The 23,188-nt window shown below is 35.0% G+C and overlaps 3 protein-coding genes across 5 annotated transcripts; all 3 read right to left on the bottom strand.

Annotated features, from left to right (window-relative positions):
* Positions 1-630: 630 nt before the first annotated feature.
* On the bottom strand, positions 631-6,348 carry LOC142534836 (U1 small nuclear ribonucleoprotein 70 kDa-like). The gene is made up of 10 exons (XM_075641559.1): positions 6,146-6,348; positions 5,603-5,717; positions 5,440-5,519; positions 5,128-5,203; positions 4,865-4,929; positions 4,715-4,777; positions 3,200-3,281; positions 2,956-3,118; positions 1,756-1,821; positions 631-1,505 (listed from the first exon to the last, which is right to left on the bottom strand). The coding sequence occupies exons 1-10, from the start codon at positions 6,242-6,244 to the stop codon at positions 881-883; spliced, it is 1,434 nt and encodes a 477-aa protein (XP_075497674.1). The 5' UTR covers positions 6,245-6,348; the 3' UTR covers positions 631-880.
* A 767-nt stretch (positions 6,349-7,115) lies between these two features.
* LOC142534846 (proline-rich receptor-like protein kinase PERK15) lies at positions 7,116-10,555 on the bottom strand. Its single transcript, XM_075641569.1, has 8 exons — positions 10,462-10,555; positions 9,254-10,066; positions 8,606-9,163; positions 8,437-8,523; positions 8,284-8,354; positions 7,985-8,200; positions 7,665-7,826; positions 7,116-7,573 (listed from the first exon to the last, which is right to left on the bottom strand). The coding sequence occupies exons 2-8, from the start codon at positions 9,969-9,971 to the stop codon at positions 7,292-7,294; spliced, it is 2,094 nt and encodes a 697-aa protein (XP_075497684.1). The 5' UTR covers positions 9,972-10,066; positions 10,462-10,555; the 3' UTR covers positions 7,116-7,291.
* A 6,734-nt stretch (positions 10,556-17,289) lies between these two features.
* LOC142534844 (F-box protein At5g07610-like) lies at positions 17,290-20,339 on the bottom strand. 3 transcript variants are annotated; one of them, XM_075641565.1, is made up of 3 exons: positions 20,201-20,339; positions 19,320-19,387; positions 17,290-18,545 (listed from the first exon to the last, which is right to left on the bottom strand). In XM_075641565.1, the coding sequence occupies exons 2-3, from the start codon at positions 19,338-19,340 to the stop codon at positions 17,469-17,471; spliced, it is 1,098 nt and encodes a 365-aa protein (XP_075497680.1). In that variant the 5' UTR covers positions 19,341-19,387; positions 20,201-20,339; the 3' UTR covers positions 17,290-17,468. The 3 variants fall into 3 exon arrangements, with proteins under 3 accessions (XP_075497680.1, XP_075497682.1, XP_075497681.1); XM_075641567.1 differs by lacking the exon at positions 20,201-20,339 and having other exon boundaries at positions 17,290-18,567; positions 19,320-19,357; XM_075641566.1 differs by lacking the exon at positions 19,320-19,387 and having other exon boundaries at positions 17,291-18,567.
* Between the last annotated feature and the right edge of the window lie 2,849 nt (positions 20,340-23,188).

Below are 23,188 nucleotides of genomic sequence, written 5' to 3'. Positions count from 1 at the left end.
AGCCCACAAACGAAATACTACGGCTACGCGGCTCTAATGTTGAGTACGACTGCAGCTACTAGCACTTGTGCTTCTAGGGCCACCACCTTCTATAGAAACCTGAAATCTCCCACAGATTTTACACACAAAAACAACTACCAAGGTCCCACCAGGATCAAGAACTTTCTAATTGGTCCACCAATGGCACCAAATCCACTCACCGCAACCACATTATTCCTCTCAATTTGCCTCGTACTGCCACATTCCCATGCCTGAAAAATCAAGGACAGAACGGAAACAAAGATGATGATACAAAATATTATAAATATTATATTGTATATTTTTTATTCGAATTAAATTAATTATTAAAAATTATAATAATAAATAATAATAATATATTCGAATTAAATTAATTATTAAAAATTATAATAATAATAATAATATATTCGAATTAAATTAATTATTAAAAATTATAATAATAATAATAATAATAATAATATATAACGCTTACATAGACGAACGTCCACGCTTTGTAAATGCGAATTAAATATTTTTGCAAAATAATTTATTTTTGAAATATTTTTTTATTTTTAAATTAATTATAAAAAAAAACCCTAACCAGTTGTCTTTTATAAAGTATCAGCTACTTGATTTGCTGATGGCAAAAAACAAACCATATTATTACCGACAAGATGTAATGGAACAGTGAAAAGACAACAACAACGTTATCATATCCAAAATAAGAAATGTAGTAGCAAGGGTCACGCATCAGAAGCCATAAAAACGAGTTTCAACGAACCCAGCCCCAAATACAGGAGAGAAAGAAACCAGCATCCACAGTAGAGAAACAGTCTGCTTTAAAACATTTAACACACCAACTCGAATAGAAACCCACAAAATCTCAACGCCTGTAATCCCTTTCTTGAGGTTCAGATGCAGAACGATCATAACCGTAACCATCCTCGTCCATGCGATCATAACGGTCATCACCACGATCAGTTTCCCTATAGCGGTCATAAACACCCTGACCATCTGGATCCTCGTATGAACCTCGACCTTGGCGTTCATGATAGTTGTGGCGCCCATGTTCGCGTTCAGGCTGATTGGACCACCCATGATCGTCTTCTGCATCTGTATTGTTATGATCTCTGTCTCTAGTACCTCGGTCTCGTTCATGCTTAGAATTGACACGATCGTAGTCATACTCACGGTCATGGGAATGTCCACGATCATTGCCGTCCTCAGCTTCATAATCCTTTTCTTTTTCCCTTTCCCTGTCACGGTTACGATCTCTGCCACGTTCCCTGTCACGATCATCATGATCACGACCTCGATCACGGTCGCGAGGCCGATCCCTCTCACGGTCTCGACCATGATCTCTCTCCTTGTCCCTGTCTTTATTTCTATCACGATCCCGGTGGTGCCTATCTTCTCTTCGGTCACGATCCCTTGGTCTTTCGCGCGATAGCTCACGAGATTTTTCCCGTTCTTTCTCTTTGTCTCTTCCCCTTTCACGAGATTTCTCCCTATACCAGAAAATTTGTCAGTTATAAGTTTTAGTTTCATAAGATGCCAGGAGGCAATCATTGATAAATTGACAACCGATATAACTCATCCTGGATTTTAATATGCGATGGTACAGATGAGTCGATGACTGTTCTCAAAATAGACAGACTCATGATCCGTTATTGAACCCAGCTTCAACAAGTTCAGTAGTATATAGGCCATAATTTGTACAAAGTAGATACAGGAGTCTAATATTGTCAGGGGCTTTACCTATCTCGTTCATCTCGAACCCTTGGTTCCTCAGACACAGATTTTCCTCCAGACTGTCCTTGTTCTCTACAATACAAAAAAGAATATTATCCTTTTGTAAATTCTAACAGGTCGATGCTGCAACATCATACTAACATGCAAGCCAAAGAGTGTTTACTGTGGTTAGTAGTCAAAATCATGATAATCACTTGAAGTAAAGAAAACCCATGAAATGTAGTTCGGAAAAATAAGCACAAGTACAAATTAATTATCAGCTGTCGTGCACATAAAGTGGGTTAAAAAAGAGCAAAAGGGTAGGTGCTGATAAACGGAGAGCTTTTTTACCAAAGATGCTTCAAATTTACAAAATACAGTACCAAATAATTTATACCACACAAATTATTAATTGGAAGTAAACATGAATTGTGGCTAAAAACACAGCTGATCAAATAGAAGAAAAAAACATGAACATTGCAATCATATTTTAAATAAATTGCTCCAATGCATAAAAGTTTTAAGTAAATAATTTCCACTGTATGTAGCGAGGATCAAAAGCACCATAAGGTGACAATGAAATCAGCAAGTTTTAAAATATCATTATAAAGACAACTAACACTAGCGATGTAAACAAATTGAGCATGTAAGCGGACTTCCGAGCCGGCTCGATAAATATTTGATTCGTATTCGAATTTATCGAACTCAAGCCGAACTCGAACACGTTCGAACTTTTTTCGAACCGATCTCGAGCCCAAATTATTTTGTTCGATAGTTGGCGAGCAGCTCGCAAGCATTAATATTTTATTTATATAATATAATCATATTATATATATATATATACACATTTCGAGCTTTCAGACGTTTCGAGTTCTTAAACTTTCATTCTCGAATTTTACTATCCGGACAATAATTCATAGAGCTCACAAATAGGTTCGAAGATTTCGAGCCGAATTCGAGCATCCTTTCAAGCCGAACTCGAAACAACAAATTAAAAAAAAATTAAGCTTCGAATCGAGCTCGAACTCGAATATATTTAATTCGAGCCTTAAATATTTACTGATATTCGGCTCGATTCGGTTCGTTTACAACTAGGCTTCAAATTTCAAACATCACACAAAATTCTACAGCATCCTCGATTTTTCAACAGGAAAACCGTTTTTTACAGCCTTGATTCAAAAAGGAAGACTTAAATGCAGCTATCATGCATGTTCACACAAGACTTACCTTCCTGCATACTTCTGATTAACTTCTTCACCACCAACCCGACTTGTTCCAAGTCCACCACCAAGCCTGCGAGGCCGCCAGTTTGGAACGGTTCTGCCTCGCTCAACATCCACAAGCACCCTCCTGTTATCAATTTTTTTGCCATCGGCTTGTTTGTATGCCGCTGCATGAAATATAACCACCCATTAATAAGCATAAAATTAAAGGAGAATAAATAGAAGTAAAGTCATGAGTGTGAACAAACCTTTCATATCCCGTGTATGCATAAACTCGATAAAAGCATAGCCTCTAGGCTTCTTTGTATCTTTATTTGTGACCAAGCGAACCTGAAAAGTCAAAAAGATACATCTAGGAAACAATATCTACAAAATTTAGAAGATATGCTCAAAAAAGACAAGTCTTCTAGTTATGTCTTGATTTTGTACAATGCCTACGGTAAAAAAATGCCTAAGGGCACGGCAGACAGGCACTATGCCTAATTAGCCGTGCTCACCTTTCAATCATAGAGCTCCCAAGCCAGACGCATCACCATCACTGCTAGAGTTGCCATAAAACGGTGGCCAATATACCAGTTGACATTACATACTAACTTCCCCTTACCAGGGATATTTCTTAGTATAAAAAAATGACTACAAGTAATATATCGAAGACGATATATCATCATAGTCATTGAAGCTTTTTAATACCTCTAAATAGAAAGATAGTGCGTACTTAATTAAAAGGAAGAGAGAGATGCTATTACTCCCAAAGCGATTTACCCATTGCAGGAAAAAGTTGCTTCCCCATGTTGCTTGAAATAATTACCAAAAGGCACAAGGAATCATAGCTCTTAAAAGATTAAAAATTTTACCTTTGTAGTTATGAGGTTCCGTTTCTCACTTTGAATGGTCACATGGGAAAAAGTTCATGCAGATAAGAGCCAATGTAGGAAATTTTACCCTCTTAACAAGTTTGAAACTTACATTTAAAAATGAAGCATGACTAGAAAATAAACCACCACCTTTAAAAATGAAGCATGACTAGAAACTAAACCACCACCTAGTTCTGAAATATATTAGCCCCAAAAAAAGGGGGAGTAAAAGGAAGTAGCAGCCTAACTACAACTTCAACCAAAATAATACCTGGGTGCTACAACTTCAGAAGGCATGAAATGCAAATTATTCTAACTAGCAAATAAGAGGTAAGGTTACAAGTCAAATTTCATGCATCCTCAAATAGAATCCCGAAACATATGATCAAGACACCTGACTAACTACATACCAAGTATAGATCATCATTTGAAGTGATGAAATGAGAATTATTCTAAAGTTTAAGTAGAACAGTCGCAAATCAAATTTGATCTACTCTTGAAGAAAAAATAGAAACAGTTCCATGATCTATAAACTATACATCCGATCACATACAAATTGCAACCCAAGCATAGTTAGAATGGTTAAGATATCCATTCCTGGTATGACAGAGTGTTTATAAAATCATTTGATCATCAGCACAGAAAAGACACTCCCAAAATTTCTTATATTTTACTAACGCATGCCGCACCGTTTCAATCGTACTAGATTAAATTATAATACCCATAATTCCTTCGCTTCCCTTCTTTCCCCAGTTCTGGTGGAGTGGTACAGTTGAGGGGAGATTCTTTGAGCCAAAAAAAAGGTTTTCTTAGACATGAATAACAAAAGGACAGTGTAACAGTGAATGTACACTCTTACCAACCCAAAAGATAACCTGAGCCCCGCTTGGGGCGTCCTACAATACCTACCCTCTTGATTGGCCCATAAGCCTCGAACTCCCTTTTGATCCTGTTCTCAGATGTCTCATAGTTCTGGAAAAAGGAAAAAAAACATCATATAAGAACATGAAAATATTCAACAGTAGCAACAAAATGAAAACTAAGAAAAGGTGAACTCACAATCCTAGCAACGAACAATGTTTTGTATGGATCGCCAGATATATTTGGGTCCTTACTTGGATCATCTGTGAAGAAAAACACAGGAACAAGATTAACAAACATTTGAATCCAAGTTCATCTGGCACTAGTTAACTACAGACTTGTATTGTATGGAAGGGAGAGATTTCGAGAGTATATGAAATATCAAATGCCACTAAAAGCTGAATGAAAGCTGTAGCTATTAGCTATCTTAAGATTTAAGAAGTTAGTGAAGCTATAATCACATTTCTCGAATTCTTCAGCAACTTTTTTTGCTCCCTCCACCAGCCGAATTTGGTGAATCCTGGCCTTCCTTTGTGCCTTCATACAAGAAGAGAATTAATAAATATGTATCGTATGCCCAAAACCAGGTCTTCTAATATCAGGGAGTGGGTTCAAGCGCTGTGATTATGAACTTTAACTAAAACAGCAATACATAAAAAATGGAAACTAACTACATCACCAAAAAATAAACTTGCAAGTGCCAAAAAGTATCAAAGAAAAGAATGTCAAAGTTCTAATCATATACAGTAGATTTTGAGATGGAAAAATCTTACCGGAGTCTCACCCTCATCGACAGGGGGGGCATACTCAGGATCACTAGGGTTCGCAAACTTACTAACCAGTTGTGCAATACCTGTGAAATCAAATAAGACCATAGAAGCAAAAGTCAGGCCATATAAATTGGTGAGTGTGAAGCTAAATAAATGCAGAACAGACCTGTATATGACAGGCATTTCCTCTTCTCTGGAGGTGGTTTGTATTCCAGAGGCGGGCGTGGTTCGAACAACTTCAAAAGATTTGTGGTTAAACCAGTGGGGTGACTTTGACCAATCTACAAGAGCAATCATAGAAAAGCATTCAACACCGAGGGATTATTATTTGGTGAAGACAATGAAACAGTCCAAATCACAAACTAGTTATTATGAAATTCAGAAAAACTAACGAAGCGATTTAGCGAGTCCCTTCCTACAACTTAAAAAATCTACCCACCTGAAAAAACAAAAGAACCTTGCTTCATTTCTCAAACAAAATAATTATCAAACCCAAAAGAATTCAACCAAGCAGCTAAAATTGGGAGGGAGCAAAACACTAATCCCTACACTACGTCCGTAAACCCAAACCTTGAAGGAATTAAATTTCCAAAATAAATCAAACTTCTACATACCGGATAGACATTAAATCTAGCGTATCCAACAAAAAGAAAATTCATATGAGCCAGCGTCGACGTAAATCCCGAATCGAAGCAAATGATAAGAGTACCATTTTGAGTTGCATGAGATTGGCGCGGTTCTGAGCCTTGGTTCTCGCCTGCACGGCGGCGTTCTGGTCGCGCATCATTGCATCGCCGTAGTCCCCCATCGGACTCACCTTTAGGGTTTTCGACTAAAGACCCAACGGAGTTGACTAACTCGCAATTTCAATTTTGGGGAACACCACCCCGACTGCTAGATAGATAATCACAATGCAACATGGAACTACCAAAATATATACTATCGTAGAAAAAGATATTTTTTAAATTAAAATATAATTATAAAAAATAATAAAAAAAATTACATTGTAATTTTGAATTATGAATTATAAACTAAATATAAAAAAAATAAACTAACATATAATTTGATGTTTAGAAAACAAAAATTATGTGATTTGCATTAAGACTTTAACGATTTATTAATATATATATATATATATATATATATAATTATTAAAACAGACTATGTCACCAAAAGTTTGTTACTTTAATGATCTCAAATTTAATAATATAGTATATATATATATATATAAAATCAATAATATTAATATTAAATAAATATTTTTTAGAATATAAAAAATCATTAAACATATTTTGATATATTAATTTTATTGTATTTCAAATTGAAAATATAATCAAGCAAATATTAAATTTACTCGATATCTTTCTTTCACAAATTTTTAAAAATGAAAAATATTGAAAATGATATTTTAAACATTTTATATCTTAAATGAGTTTTTTTAAAAACACGGTGATTTCATACAAGTTTTTATTGTTTTTCTGATATGTTCTCCACGTTATCTCCTAATATGACATATCCGACATGTATCATTGTTTTAAAAAATATAGTGCATGATCTGATTAACTTTGAAATAAAATTTATTATAAAAAGTATTTTAAAACGTTCTTTAGATTCCAATACTAAAATGAATTCACATGTTACAACCAATGGTTAAGGTTGTGAAAAATAAGTCAATTAGAAGTTCATAAATATGATTAATTCTCTAGCTATGCATGCACATTGTGAAGATCATCGATCATCTTTGACATAGAACTTGGCCAAGAATAAACCAGAAAATGAATTTTTTTACATTACATGTGATTTTTGAGGCAATGCTCACTCAGTTCTATGCCATATATCTTCTTCAATGACATTTCTACCGCCTTTGCTCATCGGAGCTCGGTTTAACGGTCTCTCTCGAATCACTGCTCGACGAAGATGGGTTCAATCCGTACTCGCTCGTTGCTCCATACTCACTGCTATTGAATTCATGGCTAGACATCACCATCTTCTTGAATTTCATCATGTCAGCATTATAGGCACGTGTATCGTATGTCTCTGCTTTCCGGTTGGAGCTCATGTAACTCATGCTCTGGCCTGGATTTACGCCCTCGTTTAGGTCCTCCAGTGAAGCATCTCCATCCAGTGCTCGAACAATCTGAGACACACAAGGTTTCACACACATTAATCAAGGAAATTGAAAAGTTTGATTTATCAAGAATTTTTGCTAGGTGGCATTATCTTCATACCTGGCTCATCTTTGGGCGTCTTCTGGCAGAATGGCGTATACATGCTGCAGCACAGGAAACCATAAGAGCTATTTCGTGTGGGATGTACTTATCTTCCAGACGAGGGTCGACTAGTGGATCATAATTGCCATCTTCCAATGATTTGGACAGAAGGGGCCTAGCCTGTTTTGTAACCAAATGAAGTCAGAGTAAACGAAATATATAAGATTGAAAACTTGTAAACTTTATAATTATTCGTTATCCAAACATCATATTCCAATCGTTCTAATGTTGTGCCATACAGATAGCAAATATATCAAAGAGAAGAGTTTGTAACAAACCCAATCTACTAAGCTGTCTTCCATGTTCTTATTCACAGGCCGGCGCCCGGTTATCATTTCCAAGAGCATGACTCCAAATGAAAAAACATCAGATTTTTCTGTTAGCTTGCCGCTAGAGGCATACTCTGGAGCCAAGTACCCGAAAGTTCCCATTACGCGCGTAGATACGTGAGTGAAATTGTCAGAAGTAAGCTTAGCTAATCCGAAATCAGCCACCTAGATGATAAGGATTGGACATGTTACTAGAAAACATCGCCATCAATGATCTTCTTAGGTTACTTTGCTTTTCTAATACTTACCATGGCTTCGAAGTTAAAGTCGAGAAGAATGTTTGCTGCTTTTATATCCCGGTGGATGATTCGAGGATGGCCTAAAATCACAAGGAAAACTTTTAAAATTCTGCCATTTTAACACACGAACAGATGATTATAAGAAGGTAAGAATTTTCATACAATCTTCATGGAGATAAGCAAGTCCCTTAGCTGATCCAACCGCGATTCGAAGCCTGGTTGTCCAATCCATTACTGGTTGGCCTTTTCCTGCACACAAAATTTACCCTTTTGAGGGGTAAGAATCAACACATCGAATTCAAATAGGAAGATCTCAAGTAACTAAGCTTACCATGGAGATGAAACTGCAGTGTCTTATTCGGAACAAATTCATAAACAAGCATTCTTTGTCCATCAGCAATGCAGTATCCAACGAGGGACACAAGATGGCGATGATGGACACGACTAATAATCTCGACCTCGACTTGAAATTCACGCTCCCCTTGCCCACTGCCGGACTTGAGGCTTTTCACCGCCACCTCCTTTCCATCAGGTAAAACACCCTTGTGTACGAGCCCGAAACCACCTTGGCCCAACAGATTGGATTGAGAGAATCCATTAGTTGCAGAGTTTAGCTCTTCATAGGTGAATTGGCTCTTGGAACCAATGCCTCCCATGTTTGGAGATTGAGGTTGTTGCATAGGTGTAAGATGATGGCCCGAGTAACCCGAGCTGAAATCGCTGCTAGTGTTGGCCGCCGGAGGAGTTGAAGTAATTGGTGCACCCCAGCCCCCGCCAACTACGACAACAGGTGTGCCCACGACTCCCGGAGGCGGCTCAAGATTCACTACGTGGTCCATTGGAACTGGACTATGCCAATGTGTTGAAGGGTTGTAGTATAGATCACCTCCTGAAATGAAAATCAATGACCCGTAAAGATTATTAGGTTCAAGTTGGATCTAATATCTTAAATTTATTAAATTGTAGAAAACTTGAGCACCTGTGGGGGGGAATCCTGGATCAATGTAATAAGATGGTTTTTTCTTCCTCCTGGACAATATCAGGCAGGCAATGATAAGGGCAAGAAGCACTACTCCTCCAACGATGATTCCGGCGATGATAGCTGAATTTACAGTTGCATCAGGCGGTGGAGGGACAAGGTCTGTTGAGGAACCAGCTGGGTGACTTGAGGACCTATTGGTGGCGGCCGAGCGTGGAAGATGAGGAGGTGACAAAGATGGTGATGGAGGTGTTGGTGAAGCGGTGGCTCTTGGTGGTGGTGGAAGGATTACAGGTGCGGGAGGAGCTCCAGGGGCTGGAGGGGGGTTCAATATTGGAGGTGGAGATGAGGAGGGAATGGTGGATGGCAGTGGCGCCGAGGAAGTCGGTGGAGGAGGTGAGGCTGAGTCATCAGGCGGAGGGGCTTGAGGAGGTGGTGGTGATGGAGGGAGCGGAGGTGGGAGAGATTCTTCTGGAGGCGGTGTTGAGGCTTCTGGTGGAGATGGTGAGGCTTTAGGTGGAGGAGAAGAAGGTGGGGGAGGAGGAGATGTTGGAGGTGCTGGTGGCGATAATTCTGGTGGCGCAGATGTAGACGGAGGATGTGATGACGACGATGTCTTGTCTGGATGTCCCGGATTTATTGGGAAAGAATCCGTAGTAATAACATTGTCTCTTAGCGATGGAGAAGTCTGAGGAGATTGCTGAGGCGATGAATCCATTTTAACAAAGAATTTCAGGCGAAGATATGAGCCAAAACTTACACCGGAAATTGAATTCTCCGGCGAAAACTCCTCTTCTCGACAATCCAATGCACCTGATTTCATTCATTACCATTTACCAATATTGCAAACTTGCATTAATGGTCATTCCATGCAGATAAAAATGATGGATTAGCAAACATGCATTAATGGTCATATATTGGCTCAATATTCGTGAACTTGATCCTTAATTCTTTTTGGTTCCCATTCATATATGTACAAACCGGAAACAAGATTTCTACTGAGTCAAAGGCAAGATTTTTGCATTTACAGGAAACCAAAGAACAATTTTTTTTTCAAAATTTTAACATACACATACGTGCAAAAAAATGGTGGGTTTTGTCCCATTTCATGCATTGAATCCTTAAAAATGTTTCTTGCATGGGATAATTCCTAAACAAATGAAGATGGATTCCCATGTTGTTTATACAGTTCAGAGAAAAAATGGTACCTGAATGAAGAAGATTGAAGGACCCTCAAAAGGCAAGAAAGAGAGCCCTTGGCGTTGTGTATTTTGCAATTTTCAAAGGCCACACCCTTTCTGTCTTCCGACAAAAAAGGGTTCCTTTAATTGTCTCTTTTTAAATCTTATCATTATGATGGATTTATTAGTTTCTTCTAAAATAACAGAATTATTATAATTCAAAAATAATAATAATTAGAAATCTAATAGCGAATACTAACATTTCTTGCAATATATATACCAGTGACTACGTATGCACACACAATGCAAAATATATTATTAGAGAAAATGTTTTTGGTGTGAGAGGAGAGAATGGAAAATTACTTAAATAACACCAAAACAGTATTTATGTGACTCTCTTGCTTCTAGGATAGTAATATACTAATATATATAAAGCATCTTCTATTATACTATATAAAAATATACATAAAAAATAATTTAATAAATAAAACATATTTATTTTGAAATAGTCAGATTCAAATACGAAATTATAGAGTTAAATGTGTGTGGGTGTAATTTTGGAATTAAGAAAAAAAATTCAACAAGACTCTTGCTTAATTTATAGTATAGATAGATGTAATATCTATTTGTACACTATATATTACCGAATAATTTTAGCATAAAAATATAAGGATTAAAAACTTTATAAAACTATTTTTATAAGATTTCTAATAATTTATTAGAATAATTATTTAATATTTTTGTTGTTTTTAGATTTATGTTTTCTTATAATATTAATAATTTATTTTATTAGAATAATTATTTAAATAAAAAAAATTCGCTATTTTTAAATTTATGATATTTTATGAGTAATATAATCAATTAAAAATAAAAATGATAGGTAAATTTTTTTTAACAAAATTATTAATTTTTAGAATTTTGATAAGTAGATCAATGAGATGTGGAAGTTATATGACAAAATTACTAGAATAGATTTTTATGATAATTTTCATTAAATTAAAATAATAAAATAGTAATTTGATCAGAATATTTTTTACATTTTGAAAATTTAACCAATGAACCAAAATATATTAGCTGTACGCCCCTCATATTTTTATAATATAGATAAAATATAAAAAAATAATTTTTCATTAAGGTGTGCTTAGGTCTCTTGTGAAACAGTCTCACGAATCTTTATCTGTGAGACTGATCAACTCTACTGATATTCACAATAAAAAGTAACACTCTTAACATAAAAATAATATTTTTTCATGGATAACCCAAATAAAAGATCCGTATAACAAAATACGACCTGTTAAACCATCTCACACTAGTTTTTATCCTTTGAAGAAATGGATTTCATGTACATGATTCCAATATCTTTGAATTATTTCAATAAATTTATATTAGGTGGATTTCTTATGTTAATTTTTTTAATTATAAAGATAATTACAATAAATTTGAAATGATCCATAAACATGAGATAAAGTTGAGCTAAAATATCGCGATTCGAGATAAATTCGACGGAAGCGGTTTATCTTTAAAGATCAACTCCAATGTTTAGAAATTGATTAGTACGTAAAGATACATTTACATGATGTCCATGTTGGGATATCAGGGAAATAAACGAGGTAACATCGCAGCGGAACATCATAAGTGATATCAACAATGAATAAGATGAACACCAATATTTATAGTGGTTCACCCCAAGATTGGGCTACGTCCACTCTAAAGCTCTCAAGGAGATCACTTCTTTATTAATGACAAAGAAGACAAGAGAATTGAGAATACAAAGTATTTCACTCAGAACACTCTGATTTTAATACTCACTTTCTCTCCACTAATCTTATTCCTTCCAAGGATAAACACTCCTTAAGAAATCTCACAATAAATCATTTGTCTCACTTCTACACTTATGATTGTAGATGAGAGGATTTTGTGTTTTGGTGTGTTTTTGAAATGAAGAATGGATGGGTATTTATAGGTGAAGTTTAGGGAAGAAAACAAAATTAAAACATCATGGCTTACCTCATAATTTTTGACTAATCAACATATGTGCTTATAATTCAAAAATGATGTTCTTTGAATTCAAATTTAGATGGCTTTGAATTCAAAGATTGCTTGCTTGATTACATAGCAATTCTCCCCCTCAAGCCCATTTTGTGAATTCGATCAAACCTGCAACAGCTCTACAGTATTCCAACTTTCATTTCGACAATGTCTTGGTCATCATATCAGATCCATTTTCATCAGTGTGAATCTTTTCAAGCTTTAACAATTTCTTATCCAATACATCCCGTATCCAATGATAGCGAACATCAATATTCTTTGATCTTGAATACATTGAAGGATTCTTTCCAAGATGAATTGCACTTTGACTGTCACAGAACAACTTGTATTGATCTTGCACAAAACTAAATTCCTCCAAAAACCTTTTCATCCATAACATTTCCTTGCATGCCTCAGTTGCTGCAATGAACTCTGCTTCAGTGGTTGATAATGCTACACACTTTTGCAACTTTGACTGCCATGACACAGCTCCCCCTGCAAATGTAATCAGGTATCCTGATGTGGATTTTCGGGAGTCAACATCTCCTGCCATATCTGCATCTGTGTAGCCTACAAGCTCAAGTCTGGTTCCTCCAAAACTCAATCTATGTTTAGAGGTTCCCCGTAGATATCTGAATATCCATTTTACTGCAGCCCAATGTTCCTTTCCCGGTTTTGAAAGGAATCTACTCACTACACCTACTGAATGAGCTAAATCCGGCCGAATACATACCATGGCATACATCAGACTTCCAACAGCTGAAGCATATGGAACACCTTTCATTTCTTCTTCCTCATTCTATGTAATAGGACTCTGTTTTGAGTTCAACTTGAAGTGGTTGGCAATAGGACATCCAACCGCTTTGGCCTGGCCCATGTTGAATCTCTGAAGTACCTTCTCAATATACTTTTCCTGCGACAACCAGGTCTTCTTGGCATACCTGTCTCGATGGATTTCCATGCCAATAATTTTTTTTGCTGGCCCCAAGTCTTTCATAGAAAAAGTCTTGCTTAGTTGCTTCTTTAGGCATTTGATTTCAGAAGCATCTTTGCCAACAATCAATATGTCATCTACATAGAGCAGAAGCATCATCAAATCATCATCAGAGGTATCTTTGACAAACACACAATGGTCTGCAGTGGTTTTCTTGAATCCCTGTTGAGTGACCACCGATTCAAACTTCTTGTACCACTGTCTTGGTGCCTGCTTGAGACCGTACAAACTCTTGTTTAATCTGCATATGAGGTTCTCTTTCCCCTTCTCTGCAAACCTCTCTGGTTGCTCCATGTAGATTTCTTCCTCCAAATCCCCGTGAAGGAATGCGGTCTTGACATCCATTTGTTCCACCTCCAGATCAAGCTCTGCTGCTAACCCTAGCACAATCCGTATGGATGTCATCTTCACCACAGGTGAAAATATTTCGTCAAAGTCGACCCCATGTTTCTGTCCGAAACCTTTGACGACAATCCTAGCTTTGAATCTTGGTTGAATACTGTGTTCTTCGTGCTTCAATCTGAACACTCACTTATTCTTCAAAGCTTTCTTACCTTTCGGCAACTTCACCAGCTCAAATGTCTCATTATCATGCAATGATTGCATTTCTTCTTGCATAGCCTCCATCTACTTATCCTTGTGTTCACCGGTAATAGCTTCCTCGAAGGTCTCTGGTTCTCCCCCGTCAGTTAGCATGATATATTCATTTGAGGAATATCTGGTTGAAGGTCGCACTTCTCTTCCAGAACGTGTGGTTATTGTACCACGAGAACTTTCTGCTGGTGGTTCACTGTGAACATGGATCTCATCATCATCCTCATGATCGTTCTGCAATTCTTCATCTTCAACCGGTTGTGGATTTACCGTTGAAGGCCACCATTCCAGATCTTGTTCAGATCCAGAATTCTCTTTTTCTGCAGTCTCCAAGAATTCATTCTCCTGAAATATGGCATCACGACTTCTTATAGGCTTTTTGAGATCTATATTATAAAACTTGTAACCAAGTTGATCCTCGCCATAGCCTATAAATATGCACTTTCTTGTTTTGACATCCAACTTCTGTCTTTCATCCTTTGGTATATGAACATAAGCAACACAGCCAAATACCCGCAAATGATTATAGGAAACTTCTTTGCCTTGCCACACCTGCTCCGGGACATCATAATTGAGAGGAACACAAGGTGAGCGATTCAATATATATGCAGCAGCAACCACGGCCTCACCCCAAAATTCCTTAGTCAACTTTGCATGTGAGAGCATGCTTCTGACCCTTTCTGCCAAAGTTCTATTCATCCTCTCAGCTTATCCATTGAGTTGTGGTGTCTTTGGTGGTGTTGTTTGATGTCTGATTCCGTTTCTTTTGCATATCTCATCAAAGATTCCAATGTATTCTCCTCTATTATCTGTTCGAATATATTTGAGTTTAATGCATGTTTGCCGTTCAACCAAGTTTAGAAAATTGTTGAACATTTCCGCAACTTGGTCCTTGGTTTTGAGTGTCCACACCCAAATTTTCCGAGAATGATCATCGATAAAAGTTACCCAGTATCTCGCTCCTCCGAGCGACAATGGCATCGGACCACAGATCTGAGTGCACCAGATCTAGAATTTTATCGGCTCTGCTAGGAGGTGAACTTTTGAATGATATTCTGTTTTGTTTTCCGGCTAAGCAGTTTGTGCATTGTTTCATATGAACCTGCTTTATACCGGGCAGAACTTGCTTGCTCACAAGGCGTGTAAGATTCTTTTCACTTATGTGACCAAGACGTCGGTGCCACAACTCTATTGAGTTTTCTTCCCCTGCGTAGTTCACTCCTTCAGAATGATTTTCCTGAACTACATATAGCTTTGACATCTTTAATCCCTTTGCCACCACAAGTGATCCTCTTGAAATCTTACATACCCCATTTCGGAAGGTTGTACAGAAACCTTCTTCATCGAGTCTTTCGACCGATATCAGACTCAGGCGCATATCTGTTACATGCCTGACGTCTTTCAGGATCAGGGTAGAGTCATCCATGGTAGTCAAGCTCACATCTCATTTTCCCATGACTCTGGATAAGTCGTTATTCCTCATCCTCACCACACCAAAGTCCCCTTGTGTGTAGGATGTAAAGCATTCTCTTCGAGATGTGACGTGGACTGTTGCTTCACTATCGATCACCCAACTAATCACTTGAGTTGCCAAATTTACGGACTCCTGCTCTAGCTCGTGAACAACATTGATCTTGCTTCTACCCCTTGACTCAGCAGCCAAAACATCTGACTGTGAGGTAGAGGAACCTTGAGATCTCCGCCTCATCTCTTCATTCAAGATGCCACTCTTGATGAAGTTCATACTCACGACTCCTCCTGGTGCTGTGTTCGTGGGTGATACTTTCAGAGTCTTCCAAGACTCTGGCAATGAAGCTAGCACAATCAGAGCTATCACCTCGTCATCAAGTTTTATGCTCATACTTGATAACTGCTCCACGAATCCTTGAATCTCGTTCAGATGATCTGCAACCAAAGTTCCTTCTTTGTATCGAACCTAGACAAGCTTGCTCAAATAGAACAATTTGTTGTTGCCACTTTTGGAGGCATATAGTGTCTCCAACTTTGTTTAAAGCGTACGAGCATGTATCTCGTTAGAGATGTGATTATACACGTTGTCATCGACAAATTGTCGGATGTACCCACAGACTTGCTCGTGCTCGAAGTTCCATTTGGCATCTGATTTATCATCTGGTTTAGACTCGCTGAACACCGGTAGGTGCATCTTGGTGACAAATAGAATATCTTTCATCTTACTTTTCCAAAGTTGATAATTAGAGCCATTAAGGCTAATCATCTTGCTTGTGCGTACATCCATCTTTTGTGACTGCTACCAACGAATTAATCGTCAAAGCTTGAACACAAAAGAACCACTTCCCTAATACTGTCTAGAAAACCTTTTCTGATGTAGAAGTTCAGACTAAGCTGCAACCACAGAGCATACGAGGACTTCCTATAGTATTTGAGAATCTAGCTCTGATACCAGTTGTTGGGATATCAGGGAAATAAACGAGGTAACATCGCAGCGGAACATCATAAGTGATATCAACAATGAATAAGATGAACACCAATATTTATAGTGGTTCACCCCAAGATTGGGCTACATCCACTCTAAAACTCTCAAGGAGATCACTTCTTTATTAATGACAAAAAAGACAAGAGAATTGAGAATACAAAGTATTTCACTCAGAACACTCTGATTTTAACACTCACTTTCTCTCCACTAATCATATTCCTTCCAAGGATAAACACTCCTTAAGAAATCTCATACTAAATTTTTTGTCTCACTTCTACACTTATGATTGTAGATGAGAGGATTTTGTGTTTTGGTGTGTTTTTGAAGTGAAGAATGGATGGGAATTTTAGGTGAAGTTTAGGGAAGAAAACAAAATTAAAACATCATGGCTTACCTCATAATTTTTGACTAATCAACACATGTGTTTATAGTTCAAAAATGGTGTTCTTTGAATTCAAATTTAGGTGGCTTTGAATTCAAAGATTGCTTGCTTGATTACATAGCAGTCCCGTCCAAGAGAAAGACCCAAATGTAATAATTAATTATCATTTCAAATTTATTCTTTCATTGCACATCACTTTAAATCAAATCATTTTATCAAGTGCAGTCTTATTTACATGGCATTATTATTATGCATACCTCAACCAAAATCCCATCCCACCACTAAATAAAACTGAAAAACAAGACATCAAAATCCTTCACACCCCCACTTGACGTCAAAATAGAATTTAAACACTACTAATGTTAATTTATCATAAACACCGTTTAGCTCAGAAAGCTCGGCTATAAATAATCATAAACAACGTGTGGTTGAGAAAGCTCGCTATAACAAAATAGTTAAAAATCAAGAAAGTCTACATAACTAGATTGAAAACCCCCAGAACGGTATGTACCTGAAATCCCTCAAACAAGAGCACTCCTCTGCTTCCATTTCCAGGACGAAACAAGCCGGCGGCAATTCGATTAAAGGGACGCAAAGCTATTCACGTAAGGCAAACATACCATTTCTGTACGATGATAAGATGCCTCACCCATGGCTTTTAATTCTTTTATCCGCCAGTCGTAAGAAAACAGTTCTCCTCCACTTCTAATCAGCAGCAAATTGCTTCGAGCAAAAAGTATACTCTGGTTGGAACTCCCATTGAGCAGTCCCTTATCAAGAATAACTTTTTCTGTCGCTTTCCACATCCGGGTTCGGCTGGACATTTCCATGGTATTAGAGTAAGCGTTGTTCAATACATTCATCGTCAACGTCTGGGAATTGATACTGACCACACAGAGCTTTCCATCAATTGTTCCCAGAATCCCGTGCATGAAACTATTGCGAACCTGCGATCTATCTTTTGTCACATCAAAACAAAGGAGACTTTTACCTTTCCAGTAAACAACACCATCAGCATATACACCAGATCTTGGGTCGATATGCACAGCAGCAAAACAAATTTCCCCAGAGACTTTCCATGAACCTTCTTTGGAAGAATATACCTCAAACTCAGTGGCATCACCAAAGTCAGCAGAAGGAAAGGCACAAACAAGCTTGTAATCAGCCTCAAAGTTAAGAAGGGATGGTTCGAATATGAGCACAATAGCTGGCTGATACCCATGATCAGCGATTGGCTTTGGGAGCTTCTTCCACTGCTGTGTGACAGGATTGCAAATGTAGTAGGGTTTATCCCCAGCTTGACCCTGGCAACAGAGCAGTCTGTTGGATGAGGACCTGATGTCAACTGGTTCGGGCAAAAATCTTAGCAACGGATCTGGAACACCACAGGTTATTGGGTCTGCAGAAACAAATGTAGGTGGTCCTCCGGGTATCTGATGAATGCAACCTGAAACATCATGACATGAAAGCGACTGGTTGTGGGCAAAGAACGGAGTCGATATCTGAAGTTTCCAGTCCCTACAAACACACTGGAACCTTACAAGTGATTTGGCTGGAAGAAATGGAAGAGCATTTTCTCGTATAATGCCCTTGAGATCCAAGTGCAACTTACTGTTCCAGGTCCCCAAAAAATTACCAGGTCTCTTTCCACGATCCATCTGTCGAAATCAATGGGTCATTCTGCTTGATACAGCAAAAAGATAGCAAATTTTCTCATTATGGCCAAAGAAATACATACTTTATAATCACATTATGACAGTAAAATAGATCAAGTCCTAAGTCCATCCTAGCACTTATGTACAATTGTGTGTGTGAGGATGTGTGCTGCCCTGCTCCCGAAGACCCAACAAGGCCAAGTTCTAAAATTCGATAAATAAACTTAAGATTTTAAATCTAGTTAAACAACTTGAAAACTTCAATGAAAACATTCAGTTACGGTCCTATCAACGGGAGTCTTACAATGAAATTTAACAGAATTCTTCAAGACTCAATATAGAACAAAAATCTCTCCAATTCTGGAAATATAAATTAGAATAATAACATAAGCTCAATCACTGAAATCCTTAACATTAAACAACACTGGATCCACACCCTCTGCCAGCCCCAAAAAATTCCATTCCCTTCGACATCAGCTTGTTCAGCTAGAAAAATATACTGGAATAAGATTGCTTAAAACTGTAGCCTACCCTGGATTCTAATTTTTCAAGCCTAATTTTGTTCTTCACCTTCTACCAAAATCAAATCGAAAATAAAATAGAAGGGAAGACGGTAGAAAACATGTAAGGCTCGGATTGCCTTACAAAAAACGCATACGGAAAACATTAAATTATCGAGTTTTTACAAAAATTTATCCATGTCTTTCTGCATGAGCCCGTCCTAATTTGTTAATTTATGAATGAAAATCTTCTCTAAAATACTAAATAACCAATTACATCGTTCTCATCCTTGACCATCTCCTCCACAATATATATTGATTCATCTCCTTCGTTTAGATCATTTCCTGAAAACCAAAATAATTCAGCACACTCCAAACATTCTTACCATTAAATAGACCTCAAGGCTAACAAGAAAAGATACTATAACGATAAATAATTACTGCATATACATGCAGAAAGCCAGAATTCCAAAGAAAATATCATAGCAAAATAAATTCCATCCTGTGGCACCATTGACCATAGGGAAATATTTAGTCTTACAATTCCATTTTTTACTGAATCAATTAAATGGAAATATTAAGTCTTACAATTGAGAGTCCAAAATCAAGTAAACAAATCGCAATCAGTACCTTGAATTTATACAAATGAAATATTTAGTCTCACAATTCCATTTTTTTTAACTGAAAAATGGAAATTATTTTAAATTGCTCATAATAAATTAAAAGATCACACGGAAAATCTTTAAATAAGTAAGTATTAAGATTCAAAATCAACAAATAAGTTGCTGAATCAATCCAACGGTTTTATTTTGAAAGCTATGGCTTAATTAACAAAATTTATCACACACAAAATTCGGCTTTAAAAATCTATTTCTTTTTCCAACTTCATAAAACCCTATAACTGCACTTAAATTAAATTGTGAAAAATTTAGATATGAGGATATAAATTTCATACTATTTTTCAACATGGTTGAATTTGACTCTATAATTAAAACTTCATTAAAAAAAACCAATAAACTAATTTGGGATCGAAACAGTTGAAGATAAAATATATCGTAAATTTCCAGATTCATTTTCAACATCACAATATTTAATACCTAATGCTAATAACTTCTTACACTCCAAAGTAGATCTAAATAATAGAGTTCTTAGTTATACCTCAAAGCTGAAACACGGATAGCATGATTTGCCCGAGGATAAACGTGAGCAAATGGTTTTCCCCGTGCTGATTTTCTGTAGAATCCCAAGTATGTAATTTTGAGGGCAACTACCGGGAAGGGATAGACAAAGGCTTTAGTTTCAGGCGATACTGTAATTTAACCCGTGCGAAAAATAATATAATTATAAAAACTATTTTTTCGCTTATTTTAAAAATTTTCTTAAATACAATGCATTTCGATTAATTTTTTTGACTAATAATTACTATCATATATCAAAATTTTAGATTGTGTTAGCCTAAGACAATGACATGATGTTTATCGTGTTTAGTTTATTGATGTCGACCATCAACCTTAATACATATTTAATTCTTTAATTTGTGAGAAGTTATATATTACTATTTTTTAACATGTGATAAAAAATTATTTTTAAATCGAATTCAAAAAAATTAATGAGAAATATTTTTTTTAAATTCAATAATTTCATCTAAATTCAAATTCACAAACAATTTTGTGACATGACACGTGTTTGACACATTTGAATGATAACAATAATTGTTTCATCAATATCTTTATCCAAATGAGTTGTGATTTTATCTACAAAATCTCTTCATAATATACACAACAGCCTATTATTCCTAAAAAAATGAAATATGCTATTATAATAAATTATGTATAAACCAAAAAAGTTATTTTATTAACATTTAGTTTGTGTATTCCAAAATAATGCCAATAAATTTTATAAGGTAACTCCTAATAAAATGCGTACTTTCTTTAGAATTGGTTTAATCATTTCCATTACGGGACATTTTATATTATCATGTATCCGTGAACTTTGTAATATAGAAAAAATTACCACATTAGTAAATACGTAATAATTAAAATTTTGTACAAATAAAAGAATAATATTTTTTTTTACTTTTCGATCATGAAAGTCAGTTTTCAAACTTAATATCTCGTTGTTTCCATAGGTAGGTAGTTCATAACAACGAACAAATCTAAATTTAAACGAACATTACATCTTGGAAGGATTCAACTTAGATATGGTGGTGAAAAGATGAGTCATTTCAGAATTCAATTTTAGAGTATATAAATTTAGTAAGATAAATAGAATAAAACTGGTTTCTAATATAATATGCAGTATTGCATTATTTATAATTTAAAATTCAAATAAGACATCCCAAGAGACAAAAATTATACATTGAATGCGTTTAGTAGAATTATATCATACATTAACTCTTTGAAATTATGGAAATCTCGAATTGCATGCACTCTATTTGAATTTTTAAGAAGAAAATTTAAGATATACAATATACATATGGTTTTGAAAGAAAAATACAATACATTAATTCTTTCAAATTAATGTAATCTCCAAATAATATGCATTTGGAATAAAAAAATTTATGATTATTAAATGGTAATTTAATGTCCATTGGAAAACCTTGTTGTAGTGGTAATTTTTAATACTCAACCAATTTTATTTTTAGAAAAATTAAATAAACTATTAAATCATTCAAATGTATTTTTGAATGATTTATCTCATGAATGATACTGAACATTGCAATCATTTGTATTTTAAATTTATTTATACAGTTTTTAATTAAATTGATTGATATAATCTATGCAAAAATTTTAATATAGTTTATTTTTTTAATAGAGTTTAGTTTCAATTTGAATAAAAAAAATAAAAAACATATAATACATAAATTACATTTGAATTAATATAAAAATAATTAAATTCAAAATTGAATTAAATGATTTGATATAATCAATATATAAGTGATGCTGAACATTACAATCATTCGTATTTAAAATTTATTTAGACAGTTTGTAATAAAATTAAATATGTCATAGGAATACAAAATCATATCACAAATTAAATTAATTGATATAATCAATGCAAAAATTTTAATGTAATTTATATTTTTAATAGAGATTAGTTTCAATTTAAATAAAAAAACAAAAAACATATAATACATTAAATATATTTGAATTAATATAAAAATAAATTAAATTCAAATTTGAACTAAATGAATTGATATAATCAATGCAAGCAATAATTGAAGTCATCATTTATTGCAGTACACATATTTCAATATTCATGATATATATTTCTTTTTTTAGAAATGACATTTTGACGGAAAATGCTAAAAAGAATTTAAAAAATTATGATTGTTGCGAGGATATTCAATTATTAAGAATTAAGCGATATTTTTTGGATCATATTTTATTATTATTGAATGTTATATTAATTTGTATAAATTATAATTTAAACTCACAAAATCAATTCTAGAATTCAAAATTTTATGTGATATTAAAATAAAAAATTATTAAATGAACAACCACCAAAAAATTAAAAATTTGAAAATGAAATATGAAAATTTCTATAGAGATACACTTCGAAAATTCGAGAGAGTGATATAGATAGACGAAAGGAGAGAAGATAAGAAGAGAGTGATGTGAAGCGACAGAGGGAGAAATAAATAGTTTGTGTATGAGTTATAAGTTTAAAAAATCCATCCAAATCTTTTGAACCAAATACAATTTTTGACGATTTATAATTGTACTTAATGAATAACATGAAGTTATTAAAAATCTATTGAAAATTTGAATATCTCTAGACTTTTATAGATTTTTTAAAAGTCAATTTTGAAAATCACTTGACTTTTTAAAACTCTGTGAAAATATATTTTGAATATCACGAGACTTTTATAGAGTATGTAAAAGTCATTAAAAATTAATAAATCTCATACGTTGAATACACGCGCCTTATTTTCCAAGACATGAAGAGTTTCGGGAAAGCTGAATCTTCTTCTAAAATTCTGAAAATATATTTTGAGAATTATGGGAACCTGATATTATTATATGAATAATTATCTTATCTAATAAATATGGAAATATTATCAAAGTCTATCGTCTAATCTTTATTCGTGAGATATGATAATTATATATACATATTTACAATAAAAAATTAATATTTTTAGCAAAA

This window comes from Primulina tabacum, unplaced genomic scaffold (genome assembly GCF_025594145.1).
Source record: "Primulina tabacum isolate GXHZ01 unplaced genomic scaffold, ASM2559414v2 Contig710, whole genome shotgun sequence".
Lineage (NCBI taxonomy): Eukaryota > Viridiplantae > Streptophyta > Magnoliopsida > Lamiales > Gesneriaceae > Primulina > Primulina tabacum.
Note: the sequence above shows the minus strand (reverse complement) of the source record. Positions and strands in the feature narration are given on the sequence as shown.